The sequence below is a fragment of the Sinocyclocheilus grahami genome, unplaced genomic scaffold, assembly GCF_001515645.1.
Source record: "Sinocyclocheilus grahami isolate Dianchi unplaced genomic scaffold, SAMN03320097.WGS_v1.1 scaffold14.1, whole genome shotgun sequence".
Classification (NCBI taxonomy): domain Eukaryota; kingdom Metazoa; phylum Chordata; class Actinopteri; order Cypriniformes; family Cyprinidae; genus Sinocyclocheilus; species Sinocyclocheilus grahami.
In genome coordinates this window covers 1,159,691-1,175,626 of record NW_015505193.1, presented here as the reverse complement: position 1 = coordinate 1,175,626, position 15,936 = coordinate 1,159,691, and the positions used below count along the sequence as shown (strand labels likewise).

Genomic DNA, 15,936 nt, shown 5'->3' with positions numbered 1-15,936 from the left:
TATACTGATGGTCTGTCTTTCTCTCTTTCTCACACACACACACACACGTTCAGACTGTGTGCCATTGTCCCGCTGTTAACCCTCCCCTTTGTTTGGCAGGTGACTTTCTTTTTGCAGTGGCATCTGATGATAACAGTGAGTTTTGGCTCAGTGATGATGAGAATCCAGACAATCTGAAGCTCCACGCTTACGTTGGAAAGGTTTGTGAGACGGAGTGTCAACTTTACAATTACTTTCATGCAGATGCGTGAAATGCATACACTTAATTTTGTGATTCCTCCATTTTTAGACAGGCAGAGAATGGACCGCCCCAGGGGAATATGGGAAATATGCCAGTCAGATATCAAATCTCATTCCGTAAGTAAATGCTGTGTTTGTGTTTCATAATGCTTCAGGGAGGTGCTCACACATCTCTCCATGTTATGACCACATAACTCGATAAAAAAATATTTTTACATTCAATATGTGTAGACTCACAAGCTGCTGCTTGTGTCCTGATTCTGGTCATGGCACAAAGTGGGAAATCATTAGAAGTATTTGTCTGTTGTAATATGATTTGTAATAGTGTGTGTGTGTGTCTGTGTGTGTGTCTCTTAATAACTGTTGGCCAAGATTACATTTCAGTAACATACTTTAAATTAAACAACAAAAATCAATTATGTATCTTTAGCTCAAATCACACAAAATAAGGCTGATCCAGCTAATGTGCATGCATATTCAACAGTAAACAAAACATGTGATTTTAAAATGTGATTTCAGAATCAGAAACATCGCTGTAGGCAGTATGGATCAAATTCATCGAGATGTTAGGCTCTGATATTATTAGTCTGAGAAAGTTACAAAACCACTTTAGTTAGGTCTCTGAATCTTTTGAAATAATTTTAATAAAATACATTTTATAAAAATATGATAGTAGTATAATATATTATTAAAGTATATCATAGCATACTGGATGTGTTTAGAATGGAAGCGTAGATGTACATCAGTTTAATAATTGTTATATGCGTTTGTCTTTTTTATTACTTAAAAAACTTAAATAACTTGATTTAAAGGGATAGTTCACACTAAAATGAAAGTTATGTCATCATTTACTCACCCACAAGTTGTTCCAAACCTGTATTAGTTTATTTCTTCCTTTGAACACAATTAAGATATTTTGAAGAATTTGTGTAACAGTTGATGGTAGCCATTGACTTCCATAGTATGGAAAAAAATACCATGGAAGTCAGTGGCTACCACAAATTCTTCAAAAAATCTTCTTTCATTTTTGCATGAAATGTCCCTTTAACTGGAAAAACATTACATGACAGTTTTTTAAATTGAAGTATTAATTAATTTATTAATTAAATGACATTTATTTTAGTATAATATATTATAGTGTATATAATATATAATTATATAATATATAAAATTAAAAATATAAATACTTGATTTTTCATTAGAATAGTTCACGTATTTCTGTTTTTTGTTTGTTTTTTTATTTCCTAATTGTATTTGTTTAAATTATTTAGTTTTATTCTGATGTGTCTTGTCTTTGTGTTAAAGCATATTGAGAAAGCAACTTTTAACGTCACTATAAAGAAAAAAAAAATATTTTGAATAAATAAAGAAAAAAATATTTAAATTGATTTATTAATAAAGTAAATAGTCAATTTCATGTTATCTTTTAATGTAAAACTTTTGAGTTGCATTAGATGCTTTATAAAAAAATTCAATGATCATGCCAAAGTGGTAAAATTTCACTTTTTTTTGTGTGTTTTACAGTCTGCAAAAGAACAGTAAATATTTCTTTGAGCTTATCCACAAACAAAACGATAAAGGAACAGACCATGTGGAGGTTGCGGTGAGTGTGTTTACTGAGGGTGTTTGTGTGTGATTGTTGTACACTGTACATAGTATGACACTGTCTGTCTTTACTTACAGTGGTGCCTCAAACAGATCGGGAATGGATTTTCAATCATTGATTCCAAGTTCATCTCCCTCTACACCAGTGAGTGAGTGTGTATGTGTGTTATTTTGGGATGTGGTTGCAGAAATGCCAGGGTAGTGTTAGGTCGCCTGGAATAGCGGCTCCTGTCCGCGCACACGCCCTGAAATAGAGCTAATGATGGGGTAGTCGCCACTGTGCGAAGTGTGTGTGTGTGTTGTTGTTGTCATATTGCTTCAGCTGAAGTGTGTCAATACAGGCCTTTGCATTCATTTTTGTATAAATGCTTATGTAGCTCGAGTGAGAAACTGTGCTTTTGTGTCTTCTGACTGCTAGTTTGATGATGTGTTTGCATTAGTTATTGTTAACTAAAACTAAAATTAGTTTTTTTTTTATTATTTAATTAAGTATCATTTTCATTCATTTAAAAACAGCTGAATTTAAATAAAAAAAAATATATTAATTGAAATATTGCCTTGACAATTACTGAAATAAAATAAGTTTAAAGTATTAAAATGACTTAAACTGAAATAAATATAAATTAAATCTAAATATAAATTTAAAAAAACTACAAAACTGCAATATAAACTAATATTAAATTTAAAATGAAAACTGAAATTGGTATGTTTGAAAATACTATTTTACATATCATATTTAACATACATAAAAATTAGTCATCTCAGAAATGTTGCATTTTTAATCAAGTCTAAACTTGAACAGTCTACATACTAATTAGTATGGTAGTGTGCTTTCCAAACTGATTATTACATTTTTGTATGTCACAGTTTACACACAGTAAAACCAGCTCTGCTGTACCAGGCCTAATTGTGTGTGTTTGTGTGTGTGTGTGTGTGTGCGCACAGATGAGTCCTCTCTGAAGGCAGCAGATGTCAATCACATTCCTCAGACCATTGCCAGTCATGTGACTCCGCTCCAGAGGTCACCTCAGACTCCGCCCCATGGAGTAGACATGCTGAGAGCAGATCCACGTGACTCGTTTCATCAGGGTGAGAAATTCAGGCACAAACTCATTTACTCAACACCCTTTTCATAGTCAAAATAAACATAATACGCCAACAATGCAGACATTCTCCGCTATTAAACACTGAACTTAACTCCTTAAAGGGAAACCCTCAGGGCGTTCCAAACCCACATGCAGATATTTTTTAGTGGAACTCTTTTAATACATTGATGGTTCATGGTAACCATGTCTGTCAAAACGGTCCAAAATGGACAGTGTGTATGTAATATAACTGTACACAGAATATATGTATACAGGTTTGAAAAATGAGAGTGAGGGAATATAGAATTTTTAAATTAAGTGGACCTGGCAGATGATGAGAGTTCGGTTATAATAAATACTACATCATTGTCATCTGCACTTCTTGTTATTATTTCCCTCACTTTATATTATGTTTGGTTCTTGTCTGTAGTTACTTGCTAGTTTTGTGATGTATTGATTTTCAGACAAAATCTACAACAGATCTTAAAGTTGCATGTGCATGTGTACAAGCACTTGTTAAAACATTGGAATATATGCTGACAGAACATGAATTCAGTGCCACCTTGTGGCATAGAGACATTTGCGCAGTGATTCTTAGCCTTTTTGACTAAAAAAGGGCCTTATTGTCCAACACAATATTCTATGGTCACCCCCAACCCCATGTTCTATATAATATTTTTGTTATTTCTGCTGCAATTATGACAAAGCTACTTTTTATTAACTGAAACTCAGAATTTTACAATTAATTACATTACTTTAATTAAATTAACCACTCTCCATTTTGTAATTTCACAATTTTTAAGAACTGTATTCATGTGTTCTTTAATAAAAACAATAATACTAATATTAGTAATGATACTAGTCTTTTAAAAATAAAGAACCACTGCATTAGATGCTTCAGTTTGTTCTTTAAGTATTAAAGGGGTCATATGATGCGATTTCACGTTTTCCTTTCTCTTTGGAATGTTGCAGATAGATAAGATCCCTAAAGTTGCAAAGACTAAAGTCTCAAACCCAAAGAGATATTCTTTATAAAAGTTAAGATTCGTCCACACCCTCCTAAAATGCTTAAACCTTTAAACACTATGTGGAAAATAATGTGTTTTTTTAACCTTAAACCGCATTTCATTACACCAAATACACCAAATAATGTTATTTTTTTAGCAATGTCATATGACTCCTTTAATGTATTTAACTGTGCGTTGTTGTTATTGTTATAATAATAGTAATGAAGTGTTATTTATGTTTTTCTTGTTTGTATGTATTTGTACATGTAGTTCCATTATTGGACAGGGCACGTTTGCAGGGAGTTTTACCTGACTGTATTTATAACCCCAGCTACAGCATAAAGGGATATCCTTTAATGCGCTACCAAGGCCTGCAGTTTGTAAGTGCTTACACACACATAGATAGTTAGAAAACTAAGAGAAATGATTTTTTTATTGCATTCCTTTATAAAGCACAGAATGTTGATGTGCATATGCTTGCATGATCTTGATCAATCTAATTTGTTGCAGGTGCACCTGACGTACGTGTATCCTAATGACTACACACGGCTCACACACATGGAGAACGATAACAAATGTTTCTACAGTGGGAATCCATATTACCTGGAAAGGTAGACGCACAAATACATTACACTACCGTGATCACAAATGCAGACATGGTTTTATGTTTACGCAGCGCGATGCAACGCAATGCGTAAAAAGACAGTATAAGTCATTATAATCAGTAATTATGTCCCCACTGGATGCAACAAATGTCTCGTTTGTAATGGGTTTTAATGTTTTTGTCTCGTCGCACCGGGACACGGCATCACAGTATGGTAGGGGCGTAACATTTCCGTCACACGCTTGAGGTATTCGGCCAATCACAACGCACTGGATAGCTGGCCAATCACAGCACACCTCGCTTTTCAGAACGATGAGCTTTGTAAAAATCGACGCGTTTCAGAAAGGCGGGGCATAGAGGAGAAACAATAATGTACGGTTTGTGGAAAATAATGTGTTTTTTTAACCTTAAACCGCATTTCATTACACCAAATACACCAAATAATGTTATTTTTTTAGCAATGTCATATGACTCCTTTAATGTATTTAACTGTGCGTTGTTGTTATTGTTATAATAATAGTAATGAAGTGTTATTTATGTTTTTCTTGTTTGTATGTATTTGTACATGTAGTTCCATTATTGGACAGGGCACGTTTGCAGGGAGTTTTACCTGACTGTATTTATAACCCCAGCTACAGCATAAAGGGATATCCTTTAATGCGCTACCAAGGCCTGCAGTTTGTAAGTGCTTACACACACATACATAGTTAGAAAACTAAGAGAAATTATTTTTTTATTGCATTCCTTTATAAAGCACAGAATGTTGTTGTGCATATGCTTGCATGATCTTGATCAATCTAATTTGTTGCAGGTGCACCTGACGTACGTGTATCCTAATGACTACACACGGCTCACACACATGGAGAACGATAACAAATGTTTCTACAGTGGGAATCCATATTACCTGGAAAGGTAGACGCACAAATACATTACACTACCGTTCATATGTCTGGGGTTGGTAAGTTTTTTGAATGGTCGTGTTCAGTCAGTCTAGTTCTCTTTAGCCTTGTTCCGACTGTCAGTCCTAATCCTATTTTATTGTGCATATCCGAATATAATCTGATCATATTTAGCAAGTCAGAACGACAAAAAATCATCTGAAATCAGATTTTTAGAAATCAGTTTCAAGCCACATTTATATGTGTTTTGAAATCCTATTCAAACCGCATTTCTGGAAATCCGTTTCAGTCTGACTGCTCAGATTGGATTTAGCATAGCTTTTTTGCCTATGTCTCTTTCTCACAGCACGTAAAATGTAAATACGTCAGATGTTGTTTGTAGAAAACATGCTTAATGTCTTTGCAGAAACAAGGCTGTGTTGTCGCAAAGTGCAAGTCAGGCAGAAAATGACCGTATACTGCTGGTCTATGCACCTCTTTGAGTTTTGAGACCAGACGGCAGCACGGTAAAAAGCCGTGCTTCCTACATTTCTGACGCTGCCTCATAAGACGCAATATAATCCAGCACGACGGCAACATGTTGTCACGATGTAAGACAACATCTGTATTGCAAACTGTAATGCTGTTATTGTTGTTTTTGGCGTATGCATACCAACGCAATGTCATTGCCATAGAAACCAATGCAGATAGTTAGTAAAACGAAAAAGCACCACGAACACTCAAATCCGATCTGAACAGACATGATACACAGTGTGGACAGTCAAAAGTTTAAATCAGATTCCAATTGGATATGCACAAAAATCGGATTTGGACCGACAATCTGAACAAGGCCTTTAGTGCGCCTTGTGCATTATGATATCAAATAAATTCATTTCATTTTAGATACGGCTTCTCAAACTACATTCAACTGGATTTGCCTGAAAATGAGGAGTTAGTCATCAAATACAAAGGTACAGCAAACAATGAATGCTTTTGTGGTGTCTTTAAATTTAAAGACAACATTCACATTGCATTTAACTTCCTTAAAGGGATAGTTCACCCAAAAATGAAAATTTGATGTTTATCTGCTTACCCCCAGGGCATCCAAGATGTAGGTGACTTTGTTTCTTCAGTAGAACACAAACCAAGATTTTTAACTCAAACCGTTGCAGTCTGTCAGTCATATAATGGAGGTGAATGGGAATCACGGCTTTGAGAGTCAAAAAACATACACAAACAAAACCAAAATAAACCCTGCGGCTCGTGACGATACATTGAGGTCTTAAGACACAAAACGATCGGTCTGCGCAAGAAACTGAACAGTATTTATATCGTTTTTTACCTCTGATTCACCGCAATGTCCGAACTGTCCTGAGCGCGTTCTTCTTGCTGCATTTAACTTCCTTAAAGGGATAGTTCACCCAAAAATGAAAATTTGATGTTTATCTGCTTACCCCCAGGGCATCCAAGATGTAGGTGACTTTGTTTCTTCAGTAGAACACAAACCAAGATTTTTAACTCAAACCTTTGCAGTCTGTCAGTCATATAATGGAAGTGATTGGGAATCACGGCTTTGAGAGTCAAAAAAAACATACACAAACAAAACCAAATTAAACCCTGCGGCTTGTGACGATACATTGATGTGTAAAGACATGAAACAATCGGTCTGCGCAAGAAACTGAACAGTATTTATATCGTTTTTTTACCTCTGATTCACCGCAATGTCCGAACTGTCCTGAGCGTGTTCTTCTTGCTTTACGGCAGATCGCAGAATTATATGTGCATTACCGCCACCTATCTCTCAAATGGACCATTGACATTCTATCTACAATCTAAATTAGGAGTGTCAATGGTCCAAGACCCGTCACACGCCAGCTGTTGAGAATGTGCTCAGGACAGTTTGGACATTGTGGTGAATCAGCGGTAAAAAACGATATAAATACTGTTCAGTTTCTTGCGCAGACCGATCGTTTTGTGTCTTAAGACCTCAATGTATCGTCACGAGCCGCAGGGTTTATTTTGATTTTGTTTGTGTATGTTTTTTGACTCTCAAAGCCGTGATTCCCATTCACCTCCATTATATGACTGACAGACTGCAACGGTTTGAGTTAAAAATCTTCGTTTGTGTTCTACTGAAGAAACAAAGTCACCCTGGGGGTAAGCAGATAAACATCACATTTTAATTTTTGGGTGAACTATCCCTTTAAGGAAGTTAAATGCAATGTGAATGTTGTCTTTAAATTTAAAGACACCACAAAAGCATTCATTGTTTCAAAACCAAATTAAACCTTGCGGCTCGTGACGATACATTGATGTGTAAAGACACAAAACAATTGGTCTGTGCAAGAAACTGAACAGTATTTATATAGTTTTTTACCTCTGATTTACCGCAATGTCCGAACTGTCCTGAGCGCGTTCTCAACAGCCGACGTGTCTTCTTCTTCTTGCTTAACAGCAGATCGCAGACTTATAAGTGCATTACCGCCACCTATCTCTCAAATGGACCATTGACACTCTATCTACAATCTCAATTAGGAGTGTCAATGGTCCAAGACGCGTCACACGCCAGCTGTTGAGAATGTGCTCAGGACAGTTTGGACATTGTGGTGAATCAGCGGTAAAAAACGATATAAATACTGTTCAGTTTCTTGCGCAGACCGATCGTTTTGTGTCTTAAGACCTCAATGTATCGTCACGAGCCGCAGGGTTTATTTTGATTTTGTTTGTGTATGTTTTTTGACTCTCAAAGCCGTGATTCCCATTCACCTCCATTATATGACTGACAGACTGCAACGGTTTGAGTTAAAAATCTTCGTTTGTGTTCTACTGAAGAAACAAAGTCACCCTGGGGGTAAGCAGATAAACATCACATTTTAATTTTTGGGTGAACTATCCCTTTAATGCAACAGAAATATTTAGTTGTAAATAATGAGCAGGGCTTCATTTTATGAAATTTTGAAAACAAACATTATTATCTTATTAATCATGTATAATGTTAAACATTATTAAAATGTATAATCATGAATTGTGTGCTATAAGATCAGGTACATTTATTAAAATATGGTCAATTTTGTTGTCTTTATTGCATTAAAACATGCATCAGCTTGATGATTCAGAACTTAAAACTCTTTGAAAGGAAGTGCTTATTCATTCCCCATTTCAAGACACTTAATGCTTGTCTTTGTCTTCCTGTAGGAGACGGCATGCTAGGAAGAGCCGTGAATCTGGGCAGAAATGAAGATGAGGGCTTTCAGAAAGCTGGAAAGTATGAGGAGAGGAAGCAAATGAAAGCTATGGAGAGGAACAAGGCTCTCCCGGATTATGGAGACGATTTTGATGATTATATAATGAAGAGACGCCGCAATCTGTTTTCTGTCCAGAAACATGGCAGAATCCGAAAAAAGAGGGAAGACGGGGACCTAAACAACAAATTTCAACAGATGGACCAAGACAACCAACCTAAGGCAATCCAAAAACCACCTGGAGAACCACAGAACCACCCAGAGGAACCACAGCAGCAACCAAGAAAGAAGAAGAAAAGGAGACGTCCTGAACAAAACCTACAGGATCAACACTACCTCCAAAACCCACCTTCTGAGTTGAAGAACTATGACCTGGGAAAAGAAAAAGACTCGCAGCGGTTTCAGAATAAAGTCATGGAGAAGATACCTGACCAGAAGAATCCAGGACCAGCTCAGAGAGAAGATCGCTCGAGGTCAAAGGTGAAACAACAAGTGGACCAATCTCTCACTCCGGATGATAGAATTGAGCTCCACCTGCGTAAAGCCAAATACAGCAATAGTAGTGATGGAAATCCAAATCTTTTGGCAGTCAGAGACAGAAATATTCCCATGGAGAACATACGAGAAGCCAGTGAGATGAAGCAAAGATCAGTGACCAACTCTGCCGTGTTTGATGAGGTCCAGAAGGAACGTCATGATCTTGTGAATCGGATGGGTAATCGGAAAGTCTATCTTGGAGAACATGTGGACAGGGCACCCAAGAACACATTAGATGAGGTTAAAGATAAACGGCCTTCCTTGGATGGGAATGAAGTCAAAGCAGAACCGATAAAAAGGCTCAAACACCCAAAACATAACGCAGATGAAGCCATGCAATTTTTGAAGGACAACCCTGAAAAGGCTGTAGAAGATGACAACAATATTATCAAGCACGAAAATGTGGCTCATCATCTCCAAATTACCCAACATCAACACCAAAACTCATCGAATAAGGCATCGGTCATCGCGGCTCCATCTAACGAAAAATATAACAGCCGCTGGGGTAATGTGAAGGACGTCAGAAAGGAAAAGGAGATTCAGGATAATGCGATACATATAGAAGAGGTCGAAGATGAAGGAGATGAAGACGATGCTTGGGTGAGCCAGGGTTTCTCAGAGGACGAAGACTATGACCTCACAAACAGGGTTGTGTATGACGTGGAAGTCAAGTGGTGTCAGACGTTCCAGGCTAAACCCCTAGATCTGCATGCCTTGCGCTCCGACTGGATCGATCTGAAGTGTAATGTGTCTGGAAACCTGCTGCTTGAGGAGTCAGAAGCGTTGTCTGTAGTGGAAGCTCTCATGAAGAAACTAAACAAGAAATATCCAAGGTAGGCCGACTGTTACAATTATAATGAATCTAATATTCAATTAATTCTGCAGTATGCAAAATAAGACTCTATGAGCTTTGTTTGGAACAGTTTATACAGAATACTGCCTGTGAAACCTGCATCAAAAGAGTAACTTTTTTAATATGGGTTTGTTCTTATGAAAATAAAGAAATTAATACTTTTATTCAACAAGGACACATTAAACTGATCAAAGTGACAGTAAATATATTTATAATGCTACAAAAGACTTCCATTTCAATTAAATGCTGTTCTTTTAAACTTTATATTCATAAAAGAGTTCTGAAAAATAAACGCATTGTGGTTTCCACAAAAATATTAAGCAGCATAATTGTTTTCAGGTGGAAGCTCTCATGAAGAAACTAAACAAGAAATATCCAAGGTAGGCCGACTGTTACAATTATAATGAATCTAATATTCAATTAATTCTGCAGTATGCAAAATAAGACTCTATGAGCTTTGTTTGGAACAGTTTATACAGAATACTGCCTGTGAAACCTGCATCAAAAGAGTAACTTTTTTAATATGGGTTTGTTCTTATGAAAATAAAGAAATTAATACTTTTATTCAACAAGGACACATTAAACTGATCAAAGTGACAGTAAAGATATTTATAATGCTACAAAAGACTTCCATTTCAATTAAATGCTGTTCTTTTAAACTTTATATTCATAAAAGAGTTCTGAAAAATAAACGCATTGTGGTTTCCACAAAAATATTAAGCAGCATAATTGTTTTCAGTATTGATGATAATAATAAATGTTTCTTGAGCAGCAAATCAGCATATTATACTGATTTCTGAAGGATCATGTGACACTGAAGACTGGAGTAATGATGCTGAAAATTCAGCTTTGCATCACAGGAATAAATTACATTTCAAAATATATTACAATAGAAAATGGGTATTTAAAATTGTAATATTTCATAATATTAAAATTTTTCTGTATCAAATAAATTCAGCCTTGGTGAGCATAACAGACATCTTTCAAAAACATTAAAAAATCTAAGCGACCCAAAATTTTGAACTGTAATGTATGCAATATTTTAATTTTTTTATAAAATACAAATATTATTTTCTAAATACACCATTTTAAATTGTATGCCGCATGAGTCTGATCATTTGGCATGCTGATCAAAAATATTAGTTAATAGTATTTTCAGTTCGTTCGCCATCATAATGGACATTTGAAGGAAATTAGAAGTGCATTGCATTTTGGATTAGAGTATGTCACACAGTATGCTCCGGTCCTATAGTTTTGCATAAATACAGAAAATCTGTGCACAGTAAAAACGGTATTTATAGTATAGTAATATGCCATTCTGAACATTTTAATTAATCTCTGACACTAATCGGTGTGTGTGTAGGCAGTTCTCTCTAGAGCGTATTGTGAACATTGAGAAGAAGCCTGATTACAATCGTGGCAGTAGATATCTACTGGAACTGGAATTGTTGGAGGCTTCAGGACGCCACCTGCGCCTGGTTCAGTACATCTATGTGAAAAGAACTGAAGACTGGGGTTCTCACAAAAAACAAAATGCTCAGGGTGAAGAACTTAAGCTTTGCGATCCATATAGCTTCTACTGGAACCCGACTGCTACTGTCCACTTCATCATCCCAGGTAACTCTCATATAGAGAAGGATTTACTGAAGTTTTATTCAAGATGCTTTCTTACTATCCCTGGTGAAGGAAACGACTTGGACATGTTTCTTTGTATGCTGCATGAAATATCTTAATAAAGCATGGTCTGTGTTTGTATGTCTGCAGTGAAGAACCAGGCCCGTTGGGTGCAGCAGTTTATTTCAGACATGGAGGAGATATACCGCACCACTGGAGATCAGAACTTCAACGTCATCATTACTGACTATGAAAGCACTGATATGAACATAGAACAAGCACTACAGAACTCTTATTTACCCAGGTACATTTACCAGTTTATAAATACACGCTTAGTAGAGTGATCCTTCATGAGTTAGATTTCATGATCATATGGCACATTATGTCATCTCTCATGCTTCTGTAGCTATCATATTTCTTTCTGAACGTGTGGTAAAGTCACTTTACTACAACTCAGTAAAATGAGACCCCACTTTGACTCCCTTTCTATTGTGTGTCCTCTGTTTCAGGTATCAGTACCTCATGTTAAGTGGAAACTTTGAGAGATCAGCAGGACTTCAGGCAGGAATAGACCTCATTACTGTAAGTTTAAGATGCAATACGCACCAAACACATGACATGAATTTCTAAAACTTGTTCGAAACATGCCATGATCTTCAGTGAAAATGAAAGCAGAACTAATGCAAGGTGATAGATGTCACTTAATTGCAGCTTATAAAGATCTGTCTCTTTCTCAGGATGATCACAGTATTGTGTTTCTTTGTGATCTGCACATCCATTTTCCACCTGGCTTCATCGACACTGTGAGAAAACACTGTGTGGAGAGGCACATGGCCTTTGCTCCGATAGTCATGCGACTGAACTGTGGCGCTACACCTTTGGAACCTGATGGTACAGACTTACAAACACAAGATAAACTGATAAAACCGTCATATACAACACCGAATCAGATTACTGTATATCAACACATTTACTGTTGTTCAAAAGATTGGGGTTAATATATTTTTTTTTAAATGTTTTTGAAAGAAATCAGAATTTTCAGCAGCCATTACTCCAGTATTTAGTGTCACGTGATCCTTCAGAAATCATTCTATTGCTGATTTAGTGCTCAAGAAACTAGAGCACTGCATTTCAGCCAAACTGATCAGACATGTGATCAACTCACTGTCTGCCGCTGGCCGCTTGGTCGTCACTTTAAAAAACAAAAACTTTAATGTAACTTTTTTTCCCAAATTAACTTATTAAAGAAACGAAAAGAAATATAACCACTTTGCCATTAAAATTAAATAGCTGCAACAGCAGCTGTGTAATGGGGAAGAGAGAGCGATAAAAAAGACACGGGCTCCATTCGGACTCGGGCTGACAATTCTGCTAAGCTGGACAAGGGCCAGGCTAGGGCCTAGATTTGAGGCCCATGCAGGGCTCTACAAGAAACATTTCTTGTTATTTTCAGTGTTGAAAACAGTTGTGCTGGTAATGTGCAGGTTATTGGGAGGTCAATGGCTTTGGTCTTCTGGGCATTTATAAATCAGACCTGGACTCCATTGGGGGCATGAACACCAAAGAATTCACTGACCGCTGGGGCGGAGAGGACTGGGAACTACTGGACAGGTCAGTCATGAGACAGTACACTAATATCACACTTAATAAAGTTAATCATTAAAAGTCAGTATAATTTTTAATACTGTGCATTATGATGTTGTAATTCCTAAACTCACTGGCAGCATTTAAAGATTTCAAATTTTTAGATTAGAATTTTTATGAAAATAAAACTTAATATCTAATATATATTTTATAGTATAAAATTGTACTAAAATAGTAAAAAAATATATATTATTTTTTTTTTCTATGCACATTTTTCTTTTTAATCACTTTTATGTAAAGCACTTTTTTTACTGAATGTTTATTGGTTTTTAACAAGAATAACATACAAAATAACACATAGCAGAATTACATAAAAAAAATAAATAAACATACCCACCCACCCCACCCCCTGGATAGTATACATACATAACAACAGCATTACATTTTCTTTAAATTAAGCATTTTCCAAGTCATGTCTGTCGGGCCAAGCTCTACAGTTTCTTTAGTTGAGTCTGGTAAGATGGCAAAAAAAGGAGACCAGATACATCTAAAAGTATCCACATTCCCCTTAAAGTGATGCACTGATTCTTTCAAATGGAAGTATACTGTAAATCTCTTGAAACCACTGGTGAATTGATGGTGGTTTGTCTTTAATCCAATCAAGTAATATACATCTTCGGGCAATAAAAATCTACTTCTGAGCAAGAGTTAAGTCCCCTGGTGCAAGTATCGAGTTATTGTGTTCAAGACCTAGGATGAAGAGTCAAGGGTCTTTACATATAGTATAACCAAATACAGTGCTGATCCTAGACTTCTGGGGGCCATATGCAAAACTGTGTCAGCGGGGCAGGGCGGTGGTGGAGTGGGGTATGAGTGGTTATAAACGAATGAATGAAAAACATCTGTCCGTGTTTCACTCCGTCTCGAATCGCGCTCATGGAAATAGTGCGAGAAACAGTGTTTCTTCCGTGGCTCGGTACGCTGTCAACTCATTTTTTTTTAGTCTGGAGCAAGACTGTATGACATTCACATTACATGATTTGGCTGATTTTTACATAGAAAGGGCGACAGCGCACCTCATTAAAAGAAATTATCATTCACGTTTTCATAACCGCTGGCCAAATTCAAAAACGAAACTAAAATTAAATCATCTTTGATAGCAAGGGGGCCCCCTGGTGTTTCGGGGGCCCTACGCAGCTTGCGTATTTTGCGTATAGGGAGGATCGGCTCTGACCAAATATGTTCTCTAATCTCCTTTGGACCTTGCTCCAGAATCGTGAGATTAACGGGCAAAACCAAAACATATGGCTATGCGTAGCGACACTCTTACACTTTAAGCAAATTGATGACCTTTGTGGATTAGTTTTGTTAAGAATGTATGGGGTGCAATGCAAACGCTGGACAATTTTAGTTTCTCTTGCTTCGTTGCAAATAAATATACTGCCCATATGTTTTAAGGTCTTCTCCCACTCTTTGTTCTCAAGGATGCTACCAAAATCTTTCTCCCACACATTTCTAAATGCTGAAATATTACGACCAGCATGCTTGAGAAATAAGCAATAAACTACAGAAATCACTTTTCTTAACTTGCTTTCTTGAATTAATAAATAAACCATTGGAGATTTTGACAAGCTAGGGGAAGAACCAGGGATCATGGTTTGTATAAAATGTCTAATTTGTAGATAGCCAAAGAAATGCTGCTTTGGCATGTTCAATTTATCCTACAGCTGTTGAAAGCATGTCACCATCAAACAAATGAAGAAGAAATTTGATTCCCTTTTTATACCATTGCTGGAACATACTGTCCTTAACCCCAGGAGGAAACTCCTGATTCCTAATGAGAGGCGTCAATAAAACTGGGGAGCTGTTGTTACCAAAAAATTAACAGATATCCACCACACCTTTAATATACCCTGAAGAAAGGGATCGCTTTTCATATTCAGGATAATTGTACTCAATATTCATAGCTGAGTGCATATCCTGACACCAGTTTAGTAGGATTCTAGCATGACAAGACCAGGTATAGAAACAAATATTAGGGAGGGAGAGACCACCAGCCTCAATTGTTAATTGTATTTAGTAGATTTTCATTCTTGGTTTGTTTTTATGCCAAATAAACCTTGAGAAATGCTTTTCCAGATCCCTAATCATATTCCTGCCAATGTAAATTGGAGTCATGTGTAATATGGAGGATGTTCATTTGAATTAACCCTATCCGACCCAGCCAGGATCTAGCTAGATCCATCCACCTATCCAGATCATCTTTGATCTTTTTTACCACGGAGGTGACGTTTATGTAAAGCACTTCGAATTGCCATCATATGGTTGGCTTCTGTGTTTTTAAGTTGTTTGTGTACGTACCATTTTTTTCAGGCAGGGTTGTTGAATTTTACGTTTTGGCCTTGTGAAGGCATTAGTCGACCCTTGTTATCAAAGCGTTGTGCTTTGGTTGGCTGAAACACACTTCTTGTTCATCTCATTTGTGTCCTGCCTCTTTTTTTGGTTTTCACAGTGTTTGATTTTATTTTTTCTCCATTTTATTTGTTTTTGCCCACTACCATAAAGCGCTTTCCTCTCTTCTTGACATCCTCACATGCTCTACCCTTTCAGCAGCAAGAAGTCAACACTCTCACGGACCTGTCACCCCGTTCTTCATTGGCAAGACAGCTATGACATCACCAGCCCCC

General features: G+C 36.7%; 1 protein-coding gene across 1 annotated transcript in view; it reads left to right on the top strand.

The window, feature by feature from the left end:
- The window catches only part of b4galnt3b (beta-1,4-N-acetyl-galactosaminyl transferase 3b), a 26,860-nt gene extending 11,877 nt beyond the window's left edge, over window positions 1-14,983 (top strand). Inside the window, exons 5-20 of the mRNA XM_016292575.1 lie at window positions 1-10; window positions 100-200; window positions 290-357; window positions 1,765-1,843; window positions 1,924-1,990; window positions 2,791-2,934; window positions 4,208-4,317; window positions 4,448-4,548; window positions 6,323-6,390; window positions 8,615-10,031; window positions 11,415-11,668; window positions 11,816-11,969; window positions 12,175-12,247; window positions 12,403-12,556; window positions 13,150-13,276; window positions 14,977-14,983. The exon at window positions 1-10 is cut by the window's left edge and continues 3 nt beyond it. Of these exons, the coding sequence (XP_016148061.1) occupies window positions 1-10; window positions 100-200; window positions 290-357; window positions 1,765-1,843; window positions 1,924-1,990; window positions 2,791-2,934; window positions 4,208-4,317; window positions 4,448-4,548; window positions 6,323-6,390; window positions 8,615-10,031; window positions 11,415-11,668; window positions 11,816-11,969; window positions 12,175-12,247; window positions 12,403-12,556; window positions 13,150-13,276; window positions 14,977-14,983 (2,934 nt within the window). The remainder of the gene's footprint in view (window positions 11-99; window positions 201-289; window positions 358-1,764; window positions 1,844-1,923; window positions 1,991-2,790; window positions 2,935-4,207; window positions 4,318-4,447; window positions 4,549-6,322; window positions 6,391-8,614; window positions 10,032-11,414; window positions 11,669-11,815; window positions 11,970-12,174; window positions 12,248-12,402; window positions 12,557-13,149; window positions 13,277-14,976) is intronic.
- The last annotated feature ends 953 nt before the right edge of the window (window positions 14,984-15,936 follow it).